This window comes from Mustela nivalis, assembly GCF_964662115.1.
Source record: "Mustela nivalis genome assembly, chromosome: 6".
NCBI lineage: Eukaryota > Metazoa > Chordata > Mammalia > Carnivora > Mustelidae > Mustela > Mustela nivalis.
In genome coordinates this window covers 31,216,485-31,232,698 of record NC_139025.1, presented here as the reverse complement: position 1 = coordinate 31,232,698, position 16,214 = coordinate 31,216,485, and the positions used below count along the sequence as shown (strand labels likewise).

The window sequence follows — 16,214 nt, the reverse complement described above, 5'->3', positions numbered from 1 at the left end:
GGTTACCATCCTATCCTTCACATTGCTAATCCTGGTACTATAGCTTCAACTCTAGAAAAAATCTACAAAACAATTTATTTTGATGTGGTGCAAATCTACCAGCCCATTCTATTGGTCTTGTTCAATTGTGAACAATTTCCCTTGGTTCCATGGATACTCCCATCCTCCATCAATTTACTAATTTTACAGTATTTCTTTGATGATAGAAACTTCCAAAAAATGCTTCAGTGTAGCATCTAGAGGTGATAGATGACCAGTGGGATTAATACTTCTTAGTGTTAGGAGTGACACTGTCTGCAAGTGTTACCTACCCTATGGTATACTCAGTGCCACAGCCTAGCCCACTTTATGCAAGATCTACACATCTTTTGTACACATCAATGTCATTAACAGCAACGGCAGCAGGAACACCTCATGTATTTATTTGGTAGGTTCTGTGCTGTATGCTTTACATGTGTTGTCTAACGTTGTTCTCACGATAATCCTATGAGGTAGACACCATTTTTATCTTGTTTTCACAGATGAAGAAACTGGGGCTTAGCAAGGTAGAGAATTCACCCAAAGTCATAGTAAGTGTAGGAGCTAGGGCTAGTATTTTTAACTATCTGAAGTAGAGTTACAGTGCCCTTGCAATTTACTCTTCCTTCTGCACTATTATTCTTCCACCTGGACTCACGAACTATTTTTAGCTGAAGCTCAAGCCCCTGATTTATTCAAGCCTCTCATCTACCTTGTTACTGTCTTCCTTCTCCAAGAGGTTTACATCACTCCTCCATACAATCTCCTGCTAGGTGAATTAATCTAATAGCACTTTGGTGTTATAAACTGTCTACCTTACTCTTAGAAAACGGACCACAATTTCTACTCCCTTCACACTTCCTATTCCTCTACTGAATCCGCTCATTATCCTCACCAAGACCTTTAATAACCTTTTTTAGATTTTACTTGCATCCTAACCCATCTAGGAGTTCTTGCTGTTATTTCAACAAAGCACTTCGTAAACTATTAGAATCCCTTGTCCCCATGATCTTCTGCCATCTTTCCAGTCCCGCGAAACACAAGGCATTTAGTTTCCTCATCATCACTGAGTTTAATGTTCCTGGGGAAAATACACACTCCTACTTCCCAGCACAGATGCATGCTGGCTGACACCTGCTGTATCCTTATGACCACTCTACTCACCTGGCGAACTCCCCAATGAATGCCCAGAAGCAGCTGTTCCAGACCTTTCCTATCATCAAACTCCAACGCTGATCCTATCTCCTCTCTCCAGAGTCCTTTGCCTTATCTTCTTTGAGAATACAGGTAACTTCCCACACACTCTCCGTGTTCTTTCCTGCTGTTTCAAAGTTTCCTGATGGCCTCTCACCACTTCTTTGCCCTGGTTTCTGATTTAGATCCATTTCCCTCTACCAAGGCTAAACCACCGACGGGTGCTATTGGTCATTTCTTCCAGCCTTCTTAGAGAACTTAAGTGATGACTTGCTCCTCTTGATTCCCCCTCTGCTCCTTCTCAACTAAAACTATCCTCATCTGTAAAGAAGACAATATAAATATTTCTTGGAACCCACTATCACCCTCTTCCCATCTTCTGTCCTCCACCTTTCACTGCAAAACTTGTTTAAAGAGCTGTTGGAAAGCACTGCCTCTACTTCCTCTGCAGCCATGCACTCTAATCCCTGATACAGGCATAGTGTATGAGGAGGCAGGAAAGAATATTCTGTCCTGCAGGTCAGGAGGGACTTCTAATCCTCAAATCCTACAGCCCTTTCCCAGTCGTCAGACTTCTTCCCTTTTGTAGTTCTCTCTAGTCTCAGCTTCTGAAGCTCCCTTAGTTCTTGAAGGATTCCTTTCCCAATTCCTCTTCCTCTCCTTCCTTCTTAAGGGAAGTAAGCATTCCTCAATGTCACAATTTCACAATTTCAACTGCACTCTGCAAGACAACTCCCAAATCCGTATCCTTATTTCTACTTCTGGCCTTGCCAGTTTCCTGCTGAATGCCTGGACAGGAATATTTTGCTACACCCCAATTCAACAAATCCAAAGCCTCCTTTCCACTTCCCACAAAACCAGATTATCCCACCTTCCCTCTTGTTGCCACTACCATTCCTTCAGACTAGAATTCTGGTATTTTTAAGCTCCACTCCCTGTCGATCTTCACATACAATACCTTGCCAAATCCTATAGGCTAACATAATACTATTCCTCACACCCTATTTTCCTTCAAGTGCCTATTTAGGTGGTGGACACTTCCAGGTGAACTATTGTGATCACCCTCTCACTGACTCACTTCCCTCTAGCACGGCCCCCCATTCTATCCTATTCAAACACTGTCTCCAGATCAAGCCTCCTAAAGGACCATTCTGTTTCTACAAAACTGGGAGCAGGAGAGAAGAGACCACATGCCTGATTTCTCATTCTGGTGTACAAAGTCCTCCAGGAAGTGGGGCCAACCCACTCTCTCAATTTAATTTCACATTATTCCCTTTCATAGATCCTGTGCTCTAAATCACAAAATTCACTGTCCCTAGGATGTAAAACATATATCCTTACTTTCATGTCTGTGCTCCAGCTATTTCGACCACCTGAATACACTTCCTTTTTAAAAAATTCCACGTAGGGGCACCTGGGTGGCTCAGTGGGTTAAGCCGCTGCCTTCAGCTCAGGTCATGATCTCGGGGTCCCGGGATCAAGTCCCGCATTGGGCTCTCTACTCAGCAGGGAGCCTGCTTCCTCCTCTCTCTCTCTGCCTGCCTCTCTGCCTACTTGTGATCTCTCTCTGTCAAATAAATAAATAAATAAAATCTTTAAAAAAAAATTCCACGTATCTTCTGAGATTAATCTTAAATAGGATCAGTCCTGCTACCTACAGTGTAGAAGCGAATATAGTTTTCTAGTTGATAGACTTCGATTTCATGCCACCAAGCCACCTTCTGATTATGCCTTTTGTTTGTTCTGGTGAACATGCCACAGGAAAAGAACTTCAGGAGTCCTAGAACCACCACAGTGAATTCTCAACATCTCAACTTTCTAGTTAATTCCTGAGGTAGAGAATCAGTGTGAGACTGCGGACTGTAGTGGGAAGGCTCATGTAACTAATCTAGCCCATGTGATAACTGTACTTCTCATTTTAAGGAAATGGCTATTTTCTTTTAGAGACAGACAAATTAGGTTAATGATGCAGTTATGTCAATATATGCCAAAGATTTCAGAGTTCAGCATCACAGCCAAGTTTCATAGTGATAAGAATGCAAGTGGAAGAACTCAAGTCACTAAATGACATTCAATGGCAGGAGTACCAAGTTCAAGATCATCTTTGCAATCACAGCCCAAAATAAGCCAGAAACACTGAATATTTATTATCATGTCTGGAGCTGTCTCTTCATTTTACTAAGTACTAACTTATTTAGTCCTTGCAATAAATCCTATGACTTATGAACTCCCATTTAATAGATGATAAAACTTGGAAGACTATGAAACTTGTCCATGGGCATATAGAATGGAAGCAGCAAAGCCAGAATTCAAATGGCCTGGCTGTAAAAGCTTCACTTTAAAACACTAACCCAAAGAAATTCACATTGTAAGCAAGGATTTTATTTCAGCAACTTACTACTATCCATCTCATTAATAGTGTAAATTAAATTTTTACTGGTTTTGTAGTTTCATTTTTTCTAAAAAGTTATACACTTCCAAATTTTAGAGTTTTGTAGAATATAAGGTGTTTCTACATTAATATTTTTATTCATGTGCATATATTGAAGCAGCATTAAAATTTGGGAAGATAAAATTTAGTTAAGGGCCAAGTTGATGACCTTTCTAGAAAACTCTGCTAGATGTGACTGATTTATTCCTTTGAATCTCTGTATTATGTAATGATCTTAAAGCTCAAAGTGAACTCTACCCTATTTTTATATCCCTTAACATTCTACTGTAAATAACTTCGAAAGGCTGTATCACAAAACTCATCATTATAACACCTGTAATATCTGAAGAGTACTTTGAAGAACACGAATATAATAAATGTCACATGATTTCCTGAAGTTAGCTTGCCAACTGCAGCCTGAAAAAGCCTGACAACATATTGTCAATATTATACAAAGCTGAAAGGCCTGGACTCTGACAGCAGCTTTGCCTGCCAGTGACTCAGTGTGTAACCTTGGTCCTCACCTGAGCCTCCTTCCGCTCACGGGGAAGGACATTAGTGGTATCAGGCCAAAAAAGGTACCACACAGGGCATAAACCAATTATAGCAATCATGTCTTTCAACCCTTTTGTTAGGTCTAAAGGTATTCTAATATAAAAGGACTATTTATTACTCTAATTACTTAAAAAAAAAAAAAAAAAAGACTCCAGACAAGAGGCCTTTGAGACATTCAAGGGCAATTTCTTTTTTAAAGAACCATTTTTTATCCTTTGCCCAAGTTTAAAAACAGCCCCATAAAACAAATTATGATTCTGTCTCTTGTCCAGGTTATCTCTAATTCAAAGCCAGATTGGCTTTCCAATATCTGCCTCCTCTATGCATTTTCAGATTCTACCTCATATTGACTATACACCAAGGTCCATAAATTTTATTCCTAAATATATGTGGAATTTGCTCTCTTTGTCACCTTCCATACTAATATAGACCAGGGGTTCTCAAAGTGTGACCCCAGAACCAGCCACATGAGCATTCACCAGGGAACTTAAAAGCTAAAAGCAATCCATGCTTTCACATGCCCTCCAAGTGATTCCAAATGAGTTAATTCTCACCTAACCTGCCTGAATCAATCTTTAACTGGTCTCTACACCCAGCCTGCTTACCCTATTTAATACAAATTCTGTGCATACACAGACTTCATCAGTGATTTTGTTTACCAAAGTAGTGATTTTACAAATATGAGTCTCTGGACCCACCACAGAACACAGTGAAGTTAAATCCAGTGGGTCAAGATAAGTATTTAATTTTAAAACAGTGAAAGCAAGAAGAAATCACAACACACAGTGTATCATATATAGAAGTGATAAATACTATTTTCTTAACCTTTGCTTCAGTTACATGTGTGTTTGCATGTATGTGTATTACCTGTTATAGGTCATAATTTAAAACATGTGATAACACTTGTCTAGAGCAGTGCCTCTCACAATTTATTCACACCCAGGGATCTTACTATAATGCAGGTTTTGATTCCAGTAGGTCTGAGAGGGCTCCTGAAATTCTGCATTTCTAATAAGCTCCCAAGTAATGGCCAGATGGTCCCTGGACCTCACTTTTAGTCCCAAAAGCTACTCAACGGAGAAATCTTAGAATGCTACTAACTTGCTACTTCAGTTTCCTTAACTCATCAATAGTTTCACTGAACCTGAGATATGGCAGATGTTGCAGCATGCTAGAAAATTCTACTGACTGACTGTTCAGAGAATTGAAATGCTGGTGTTCGGCTTAACAGATGGGGAAACACAGAATTTTTTTTGGCTTTAACTATGGTTGTGAGCAATCTTGAAAAATAAGTCTCCTATTTTCTGCCTTAGGAAATGAGTAAATAGAGTTAAAATCCGTTCCCTCCATCTTTTTTTTTTAAAGTTTAACTTTTCACCTGTGTGACTTTTATGTATTCCTTTATTATTTACTTTAGAGAGGCAGAGAGAGACAGAAATAGGTAGAGGGCAAGGGGAAACCCTCAAGCAGGCTACATGGCCAGTGCAGAGCCCGACACAGGGCTCGATCTCACAATTCTGAGACCATGACCTGAGCCGAAATCAAGTGTCGGATGCTTAACTGAGAGGGCTTAATTATCTTTGATGATTAATAATTTTGAATTGCCTCAAGAGCTCTACCTAAAGAATAGCATTAATATAAATGTAGATGATGTATGGAAGGAATGGACTCAATTTAATAAGCACTGACCCAGATTATACTTTATTATATTTTAACTTTTTTTACCAAGATCCTGAAATGAATCACAGTGGTGGGGGGGGCCTTTGTCAGAATTGAAGAAGGAAGAAAAAAACAGATTATCTAGTTCTAATTAATCAGACCAACCCAAAAAAGTCCATTATGCTATGATGCATTCACAGAGCAGCTACCTTACTGCATGCCTACTCTATGCCAGCTACAAGCCTACAAGTGGGGGGTGGGGGGGGTGCCTAGAGGCATCCTTTGCCTAAAGGATTTTGCATATCTCAATGTCTTGGCTGCTGCCTGAGATGAAGGTTTTCTGGTGGATCTTTCCCACTAATTTCTAAGCTACGGGCGAAGACAAATCTTTCATTTTCAAATCATTCCATAGCACCTGGCATGGTGGCCTGTCTGCAGGCTGTCAAGTAGAGTAGTTGTGAATGTTGAGAACTACTCAGCACTTTCATTCACCAAGTTAAGAATTCAATTTGACAAGAACATGAAATGCAGCTGACTAGTGGCCTGATGGTGCCATTTTGTTATATAAGGGGTTTGGTCAAAAGGGAATATTCACCTATTCAGTGTAGGGGTCAGTTCACATCACCCTGAGCATCATAAAAATGTACATTTCACTGAGGATGGACTGTTCCTGACTATCTACCTGCCTTCATTTAGGCAGACACACAAGGGAAATGACAAACCTAGATAGTTTACATTTTTATCCCACAAAAATAAAATTTCTCCAGGTTCCCTGGTAACCTATACAAATATTAAATTGGCCTCACCAACACACACACAAAATAAACTTCGGGTGAGGAATCTCCAACTCCAGCCCTCATCTCAACTTCAGTTTCATTCTATTCATAATATCTGTTTTTGTTTCAAGGTTGTCAGATGGAATAGGGCCTTAAAATTTTTGCATTAGTTAAAAAACTTTTTCTCCCCCCCCCTTTTTTTAAGTTTAAACATTCCACAGAGATCACAGAAAATTTAACTTCGGATAAGAGGAAACTGCATAAGTCATGCTACTATTTAATTTTACCTGAAATTAAGACAAAATTATGGGCATTATTTCAAGAGAAATTGAAAGATTAAATTGTCAATAATAACTCAGGAAATCTGGATCACTTAATGAAACTTTTATTAATTATCCAAAACGGATGTGCTAAGGAAGTGACATTCTTAGTCTGATTATCTAACAAAAGTTAAAAGAAAAAGAGTTGGGGCACATTTTGCAACATGGAAAAATAACCTATGTGAAGAGAGTAGAAAAACCCATCAAGAATCAATGAGAATATAGACCAATAAAAAGTTCAGCATCATCATTTTACAGAGACTCCAAAGCCAGTAACAGAGCGCTTAAGAACATCAGAGGGAGAGACTGAGCTACAAAGGAGACATAAACATTTAACGGTTAAGCCCAGCAAATTTGCTTAAGGAGAGAAAGCGGAGAAGACGGTGAGTGAGGCAACAGAGGCAGTATTTCTTAGGAACGGGGTCTAGAAAGAAGAATTTTTGGAGCAAACTCTTGGAAAGGAAACTGGAATGAAATAAGATAGCCCTAGAAAAAATGAAGAGCATATGCTGGCCTCTTCCTCTTGTATATGCTCCATCTTCTCTTTCTCAGTCTTATTCCTCTCCCTATCTGTCTTATACTTTTACCTTTTCTTCACCAGGCATTTCTTCCCTCTTCTTTCCCATGTCTTAACTGGCCAAAACATAAGCTTGAAACATAAAGTAAAATCCTCCCTGCTACAAATTTTAAAGTGAAGGGAGCTGAGTTTTTTGTTTTGTTTGTTGACATTTACTTTTCTCGGCATGGACATCTATCTCCTACCATACCCTTTAAAAAAAAAATTGAGCGGCCTTCCAGTAATTTCTTTTCTCCATGAGGCAATGGTCCACATAAGAAAGGCTGCTCATCTTCATTTATGTCCAATAAATTCTCTCACACTGAGCTCTATGAACCTTTTTTCCTAATTCTATCCCTTACAGAAAGACTGCTGTCAGTTTTTATATAAAACCACACAGAAAAGCTATGCATTCACCATGAAACTTTCTGTTTAGGATACCTAGTCCTAGCTCCTCATTTACCTCTTAGGAGGCAGTACATCATACTGATTAAGAGTAGAGGCTCCAAATTCAGGCAGCCCAGTTTTAGTCCTCTGCCACCTACTAGTTGTGTGACCTTGGGCAAGATGCTTGACCTCACCAAGACTCAACTTCCTCACCTGCAAAACAGATAATAAATGTACTCACCTCATAGGGTTATTGTAATTTTTAAATAAATGTAAGGTTCTCAGCATATTGCTAGTATACAGTGCTCGAAAACTAACCAGTCTCATTTTTCAACAATCTACATTTTACCAAACCTTTTTGAAAAATATGGGTGTCCTCTTAACCCCTACACTTTTCAAATGTAACCCAGGCCCCAGTGTTCTGGACAGAATGTGGTATGTCACTTTAAACTGCATAGTTTCAGGCAACCCCTTCGGGTCCCCTCTCTCCTTGAGAGCTTTGTACTATCCTTTGTTATCACTCAATAAACATTACTTTGCTGCCCCTCCAAATAAGTAAATAAATGATTAAATAAACTTGAGGTTTCTACGTACATGCTATACCTTCAACAACCTACTCTAAATTTTCCGTAATGTACCACTCAAGCTGATTTCATGTTTTTTGGATGTCTTTCTCCAGGGGTCTATAGGAAATAATCTACTTGTCAACTTCTCAGTATTGTTTTGAGATAAAAGGTATTTATTACTCTCTGTATCTCTCAAATTAAAAAACAGGATCTAGGAGAAGCTTAACGGCCTGAAAAGAGGCAAAATACTTGGTGAGAAGGACAGAAGTAGGATATTACCATCCATGACATTGTATTTATATTCTGAATCAGCCAACCTTTCTAGGCTTGCCTGAAATTTCTCAACCTGTTCATCTGTTAAATACAGAATGAACCTTGTGCAAGGATACAAAAGGTTAAAAAAGATCCAGTCCCTTTCCTTGAAGAACTTGTGGAAAAGAATCAAATTAAAGCTCACCATATAGTGTCCTATTACAAACAGCAAAATGAAATGGGACCTCATTAGACAAAAACCCCAAATGAGAATACATTCCAATTTTTCATCTTCATGACAGCTGAGAAGGGCTCTGAGTCTAAAAAGGACACTCGGGGCACCTGGCTGGCTCATGGGGTTAAAACCTCTGCCTTCGGATCAGGTCATGATCCCAGGGTCCTGGGATCAAGCCCTGCATTAGAGAGCCTGCTTCCCTTCCTCTCTCTCTGCCTGCCTTCTGCCTACTTGTGATCTGTCAAATAAATAAATAAAATCTTTTAAAAAAAGAAAAAAAAGACACTCAATTCCTACCTTCCTTTTGTGTCTCTTTGTAGTAAAGGAAGACACACATTAGTCTTTCAATTAACAAAAGGGAGGTAATAAAGTATAACTGAAGGACAACTGTGGGTTTTAAGTCCTTTTTCCCCACATTAGTCCCTCATCCCTACCTGTTTCCTGTCTTTTGAACTTGGCTAAGTAGCTTCATTCTGGACTGAATATGCCTTGTCTATCAAATGAGGAATTCTATCCTCTTTGCTCTCTGTTCATGTTGGAAAAGGTGATTGATCAAGGTCCCTCCTCCCACCACATTCTATAATCAGGTATTTCCAGATCCAAAGAGGCAGGCAGAAATCTTCCCAAGGAAGGGGCCAAGGGTAAGAACTGGGGTCTAGGGAGCAAAGAACAGTGAAAGAGGCCGAAGCCAGTTCTCACCGAGAGGATCTTATCACCCTCCTGGAGCCGCCCATCCAGGGCCGCAGCCCCATTCTCTTTGATGCGGCTGACGTAGATGCCACTGTCGTTGGAGACATACTGCTGATCTGTGCCACCGACGATGTTGAAGCCCAGCCCTGAGAAAATCATGGAGGAGTTGTAAAGGAGATAGTGATGAAGAAGAAAGGGAATAAAGGAGAAGAGAGGAAGAGGAAAGTTCTAGTTGGGAGGGGAGACTGATGAGTCAACTGTGATATAATGGGTCAACTGACACAGGCAAGGTCAGTGAAGAGTATCATCAACAGAGGTCAAGAGTACCCAGAGTTACCCACTTAAACCAGGCAAGACTAAAAATATAAATGTAGTTATTTTGTTTGTACTAGTCATACTAGTTTGCTGAGTATAAAAAGATCTATACTAAACTCAGTGAAATAATGGTGATTCTTACGCACTTCTGTTGACATTTGATTTTGCTTCTGCTGGCGACATTTAGAGAACCCAGTTTTTTACTTTCCTGCTATTAATGTAACAATGTGAGCTGTGTTCATGAGAAGTCATGCTTTTAACTATTTAGCAAATGAACTATCCTTAATTCAGTGGAGGAGAGATTCTTAACCAAAGCTTCCCCTTCATACTTCCCTTCTCCCAGTGTTCAGGACAGTTTGTGTATGGAGGTATTTTGGAAGAAATGGTCTTAGGAGTGTCATTTATTTTTCTATTTTAGTGTAGGTGTTGGCAGGAATCCTGGGAACCAAAAAGATAACTGAAGCTTCTCAATAGGACTAAATCACCAAATTCACTGTTTCCTTTTCTACCTCCAGTGCAAACAACCATGAATTTGGGTAGTTTGCCAAGTTTTATTCACTGTAGGAAATGGACTACCCACTGATTAACAACTGTCCATTCTCCCCCTTGCCCTAATCCCTGGCAAACACCCTTCTATTCTTTGCTTCCCTAAATGACTAATTTAAATGGGTATAAAAAATTCAGTTATGCAAGATGCAAGATAAGTTCTTGAGAGATGATGTACAACTTGGTGCTTATAGATAACAAGTGTTACTGTACACTTAAAAATGTATTAAGAGAGTAGGTCTCATTTAAGTGTTCTTACCATAATAAAATAAAATAAAATTTTAAAAAGAAAGAAGACTAGTAAAGTGTCATTTCCATGGATAAACCACTAAGTTGTGGAAAGAATTTCACTATACAAAAAGAAATTGTTATAAAGAGTTTTTATCCATGCATTAAAAAGGGGGGGAACTGGGGCACCTGGATGGCTCAGTGGGTTAAAGCCTCTGCCTTCTGCTCAGGTCATGATCCCAGGGTCCTGGGATCGAGCCCCACATTGGGCTCTCTGCTCCGCAGGGAGCCTGCTTCCTCCTCTCTCTGCCTGCCTCTCTGCTTACTTGTGATTTCTCTCTGTCAAATAAATAAATAAAATCTTTAAAAAAATTTAAAAAAAAAAAGGGGGGGGGGAACTCCCTGGGGTTTTCTTTCTGTCAGATACTGTAGAATTCATAGTCATAGTGCCAAGAGAAAGGAAATAGTATGAAAGCAATTAAAAAACAAAAATCTGGTGGCACAATTAGAAGGACTAGCCATGATCACAAGCTTACTATTGGTTTCAGTAGAAAACAAATAAAGGAGACATATGTGGGCTTTCTAAAAAATTCTCCCCACTGGTGTGAAGCTCACAATATTAACTTAAGTACTAGCAAATCAATCTGTGATTTAAGAAAACACATGGCCAAAGGGAGAGAAGCAGCAGGAAACATCTCATCTAGACAGCATACCTTATGGACCAACTATCTCAGCTAGAGAATAAAAAAGGGTTCAAGATACAGGATAGCAAGAGCTCCTTCTAAAGATGCCTATTTCAACTTCCTTGAAAAGTAGGCTATGAAAATTTAAGTTACTAAATGGTTTCTCTTAGAACACTTTATTTGTATCATAGTGGGTAGGAAGTACTGGAAGGGGATGGTGGGTAGTGATAAGAAAGAAAGGTGGGTGAAGCCTGATTAATGAAGGCTTTGAAATTATTTTCAAACTGACAGCTTTGAGCACGGTGGCTGAGGACAACCAGCCTTTCACAATACTAGCACAAACAATTGAGAGAAAATCTTTCCAATCTAACATCTTCACCAAACGCTACAAATGACTCTGGGGACTTGGGGTACAGGGAAGATGTGTTAAGTAGCTAAACACAATCCAGTAGTTAGAAAGAGCGGGGACTTTGCTACTGGTTACTGAAAGCTACAGAACAGTGCCTAAAGAAGGAGAGTGGAAGAAATCTTACTGAAGTTTTCTATAAACATGCAAGTGCTTACTCTCACCCCAAAATCACGTTATATAAGCATGTTAGTAAGGAACTGCTCCATTAGTTGTAAATGAACCACACCACTTCACAGGAAAACTCTGAGACCCACATGAAGTCTCTCTGTTCCGCAGGAACATTTCTAAAACAGAACTTACCTATAATATGAAGCATTGATGAAATAAACAGGAGTCACCAAAGTGCTGAGCAGCAGTACTACCAACTCAAACCTGATCATTTACTATGTGTCAGGTACTATGTTATGTTCTGAGGAAGACATAAAGCTAAATGGGACAGTCGCTGCTTTAACCAGAAACAGAAATTTATTCTTTTCCCTGTCCCTTTTAGATTCTGCAGAAACAAATTAAAGTCAGAAGACCTGGTCACAAATTCAACTCCATAATTTACGAGATGTGGACTAAAATAAGTCAGTGTACCTCTCTGATACTCTGTTTTCCTTTCTGTAACACAAGGATTACAAATCCTGCCCTCCCTACTTCAAAAGCTAATTGGTAAGGTCTAATAACATAAAATCTGAAAAAAAGTCCTTTATGATCTACAAAGTAGTTACCACAAGAGTAGCTGTCAACAAACGGGTACCTGCTACTGCCCCAAATTGGGTAGTCTGACGGAGAAAAGATTAACAAATACACAGTACCAATGTGGAAAGCCCGAAATATAAGGCAGATAAAAAGTCCATTAATAGGACAAGATTGGTTTGGAACCCAAACCTAACTGAAATTAAGTATGTCTGTAACTCATGACCCAGAGAGCCCCATCATGAAGTTTCTAGCAAGGGTGGTATTTAAAATATGCAACAGTCAGTCCAGCACACATACCACCCAAATGCAACAGATGTCAGCTGGAAATAAGCAGAAGGAGAAGGGCTATCCCAGTATATATATGCTGATTTTCAACTGTGTCCTAGGACAATCTTCCATAGAGTAGATCATATATTCTGGTTTGTCTGGGAGTCTTGATATATACCTGTTGTCCCAGTATTATTAAAATAGTTCCCTTCAATTTAAAAAGCATCTCATTGTGGACCAATATGACGATCCTAACTATAAAGGGTAATGTAAGAAAAAAAAGGTGATGTGAGAATGTGAATTGCAGCATGCTTTGTGGTAGGATGGAACTGATGGTAATTCAGCTTATCTATCCTTTGGGGAACAGATATCTAGAATTTGGTTAAGAGTCAGAAGATCTGGGGCACCTGGGTGGCTCAGTCACTGGGTGTCTATCTTCAGCTCAGGTCATGATCCCAGAGTCCTGGAATTGAGCCCCACCATCAGGCTCCCTGCTCAGTGGGAATCCACCTGCTTCTCCCTCTCATACTCCCTCTGCTTGTGTTCCCTCTCTCACTGTGTTTCTGTCAAGTAAATAAATAAAATATTTTTTAAATTTTATTTTTTTAAGATTTTATTTATTTATTTATTTGACAGAGAGAGAGAGAGATCACAAGTAGGCATAGAGGCAGGCAGAAAGAGAGAGAGAGGAGGAAGCAGGCTCCCTGCTGAGCAGAGAGCCCAATGCGGGACTCGATCCCAGGACCCTGAGATCATGACCTAAGCCAAAGGCAGCGGCTTAACCTACTGAGCCACCCAGGCACCCAATAAATAAAATCTTTAAAAAAGAGAGAAGTTCTGAATAATCATATGTAAGGTAAGAGTTTTAAAATGTAATGTTGACACTAATAGCACAATACCTTCTTATAAATTAGAAACCCAGCACACAAAACAGTATTACCTACTTACAAAAGTACATGTATATTGAAAGACATGTAGAAACACATTAGAATGGGTGCCTCTGGGGGAAGGATACAGGATGAAGTTTAGGGATGAAGGGCAAAAATCAAAAAGCAAAAACAAACAAAATACAGAGAGGGACCTTGCATGTACTGATGATGACAATTTGTGACAGAACTACAGGATATAATTAATTCAGCTCTCAGCATCTACAACCCAGAAGGGGTTGAGTGCAGAGGGAAAAATAAATAGACTGGCACTCAAAAGACTTTTCAAAAAGTGAGGGAATAAAGAAGTATTGCATAGTGAACTCTGGTTATAATGTGCCAATAGATTTTTTAAATGTGGTAAGATTAAAATGGGTGCTTGGTCTGCAATTTGGAAGAGAAGTCTAAATGCTAACAAGTAAAAAGACAGCTGAAGAATGATGCCACCATAGGCGTGGGAGAGAAAGGAAGTACGTTTTTGTATAAGAGTTTTGTACAGTTAAACAATGCCTTCTTGTGGACAGCCCCTTCCCATCTCCAGGTCTGGACCCTGAGCTTGTTTATGCGTAAGAGCAGTAATAGCAGAAGCAATGGTTAATGTTTATTGAGCATTTAATACGTACCAGGTACTATGCTACCCACTTTTCATACATCATCTCATTTAATCTCAACAGAGAATGATTATTACTTACATTTTAGAGATGAATTTCAAGAAGATGAATTTAAAGATTAAGTAATTTTACAAAAGGTCACACAGCACTTCACAAAGCAAAGACAGTGATTACACAGTGTGAGTTTTAAACCATTTTGCCATACCGTATCTTTGTAATAAACAGAAAAAACCACTTTAGGGAAAAAAGTCTGCTAATAAGTAAGGCTGCCAAAAAGTTAAAAATTAAAAAAAGTAAGGCTGCCTATCTTGGGAGTCAACCTGCCAGTGTTGGAATAATGTTTGTAGAACAGTTAACGAAAGTAATATATTACAGAGGAGGAACTGGTCCTTCTGGGGTTCTGTAGTCACCTTAGTCAGGGTCCCTATTGTTTACTTTCCGCAAGAAAAGGAAAAACCCTTCGTTTATTTTAGATTCTTATCTATAGAATCTAGAAGTTATAAAGTAAAAGTAAAAAACAATATTTAACCATATTACATATTATTCTAGAACTAATAATTCTGGACATAATTAAAATGAAATAGTCCATTAACACCAACGATGGTAGCCACTTGCTGAATTATGAAAACCAGACTGACAAACACCCTATTTGCCCCCATCAACCTGCAGGTTTTTTCCAGCCCAAGATAATCTCACAAATTTTCCCTAGATGTCAAGCAAACTCACTGTTTGTTTGTTTAGCGGTAAAATATATGTAACACAAAATTTATCTTTTTATCCATTTTTTAAAAGATTTTATTTATCTCTGCTTCTGCCTGCTTGTGTTCTCCCTCTCTCTCTCTAACATATAAATAAAATCGTTTTTAAAATTTTATTTATTTATTTATTTATTTATTTATTTATTTGACAGACAGAGATCACAAGTAGGCAGAGAGGCAGGCAGAGAGAGAGGAGGAAGCAGGCTCCCTGCTGAGCAGAGAGTCCGATGCGGGGCTCGATCCCAGGACCCTGCGACCGTGACCTGAGCCAAAGGCAGAGGCTTTAACCTACTGAGCCACCCAGGTGCCCCTATCTTTTTAGCCATTTTTAAATGTATAATTCAATAACATTAAGCACACGCACCATGTTGTACAACCATCACCACTATCCACATCTTCACCTTTCTCATCATCCCAAACATATCTGTACCCATTAAACAGTAACTCCTCCCTCTACTTCACCCCAGTAACCTCTATCATACTTTATATCTCTAGGAGTCTGCCTATTCTATACACCTTATCTAAGTGGAATCATACAATATTCATTCTTTTGTGACGCGCTTTTTTTCACGTAGCACAGTATCTTCCAGGTTCACCCATGTTGTAACATGTATCAGAATTTCATTCCTTTTACAAGCTGAAAAATATTCCATCGTTAGTCCACACCACATACTGTGTATCCAGTCACCTGTCAGTGGACATTTGGTTGTTTCCACATTTTGGCTATTGTGAATAGTGCTAAGAACACTGGTATACAAGTGCCTGTCCCTGCTTTCCATTCTTTTGGGGAATTATCTGGGAACTGAACTGCTGGATCACATGGCAATTTTTCTGACAACTTGAGGAACTTCTCAACTGTTTCCCACAATAGCTGCATCATTTTACATTCCAACAAGCAACGCCCAAGGTTCCAATTTCTCCTTATCCTTGCCAATACTACTTATTTTCACTTGTTTTTTGGAGAATAGTCATTCTAGTGGATATGAAGTGGAAGGGGATGTAATATGTGACTGTGGTTTTCATTTGTACTTTCCTAAGACTGGAGATATTGAGTATCTTTTCTTGAGTTCATAGGCCATTTGCATATCTTCTCTGGAGAAATGTCCCTCAAGTTTTTTGCATATTCTGAAATGGTTTTTGTTGTTGTT

General features: G+C 39.2%; 1 protein-coding gene across 1 annotated transcript in view; it reads right to left on the bottom strand.

The window, feature by feature from the left end:
• The window catches only part of SYNJ2BP (synaptojanin 2 binding protein), a 38,497-nt gene that overhangs the window by 5,869 nt on the left and 16,414 nt on the right, over nucleotides 1–16,214 (bottom strand). Inside the window, exon 2 of the mRNA XM_082734416.1 lies at nucleotides 9,508–9,785. Within this exon, the coding sequence (XP_082590542.1) occupies nucleotides 9,508–9,785 (278 nt within the window). The remainder of the gene's footprint in view (nucleotides 1–9,507; nucleotides 9,786–16,214) is intronic.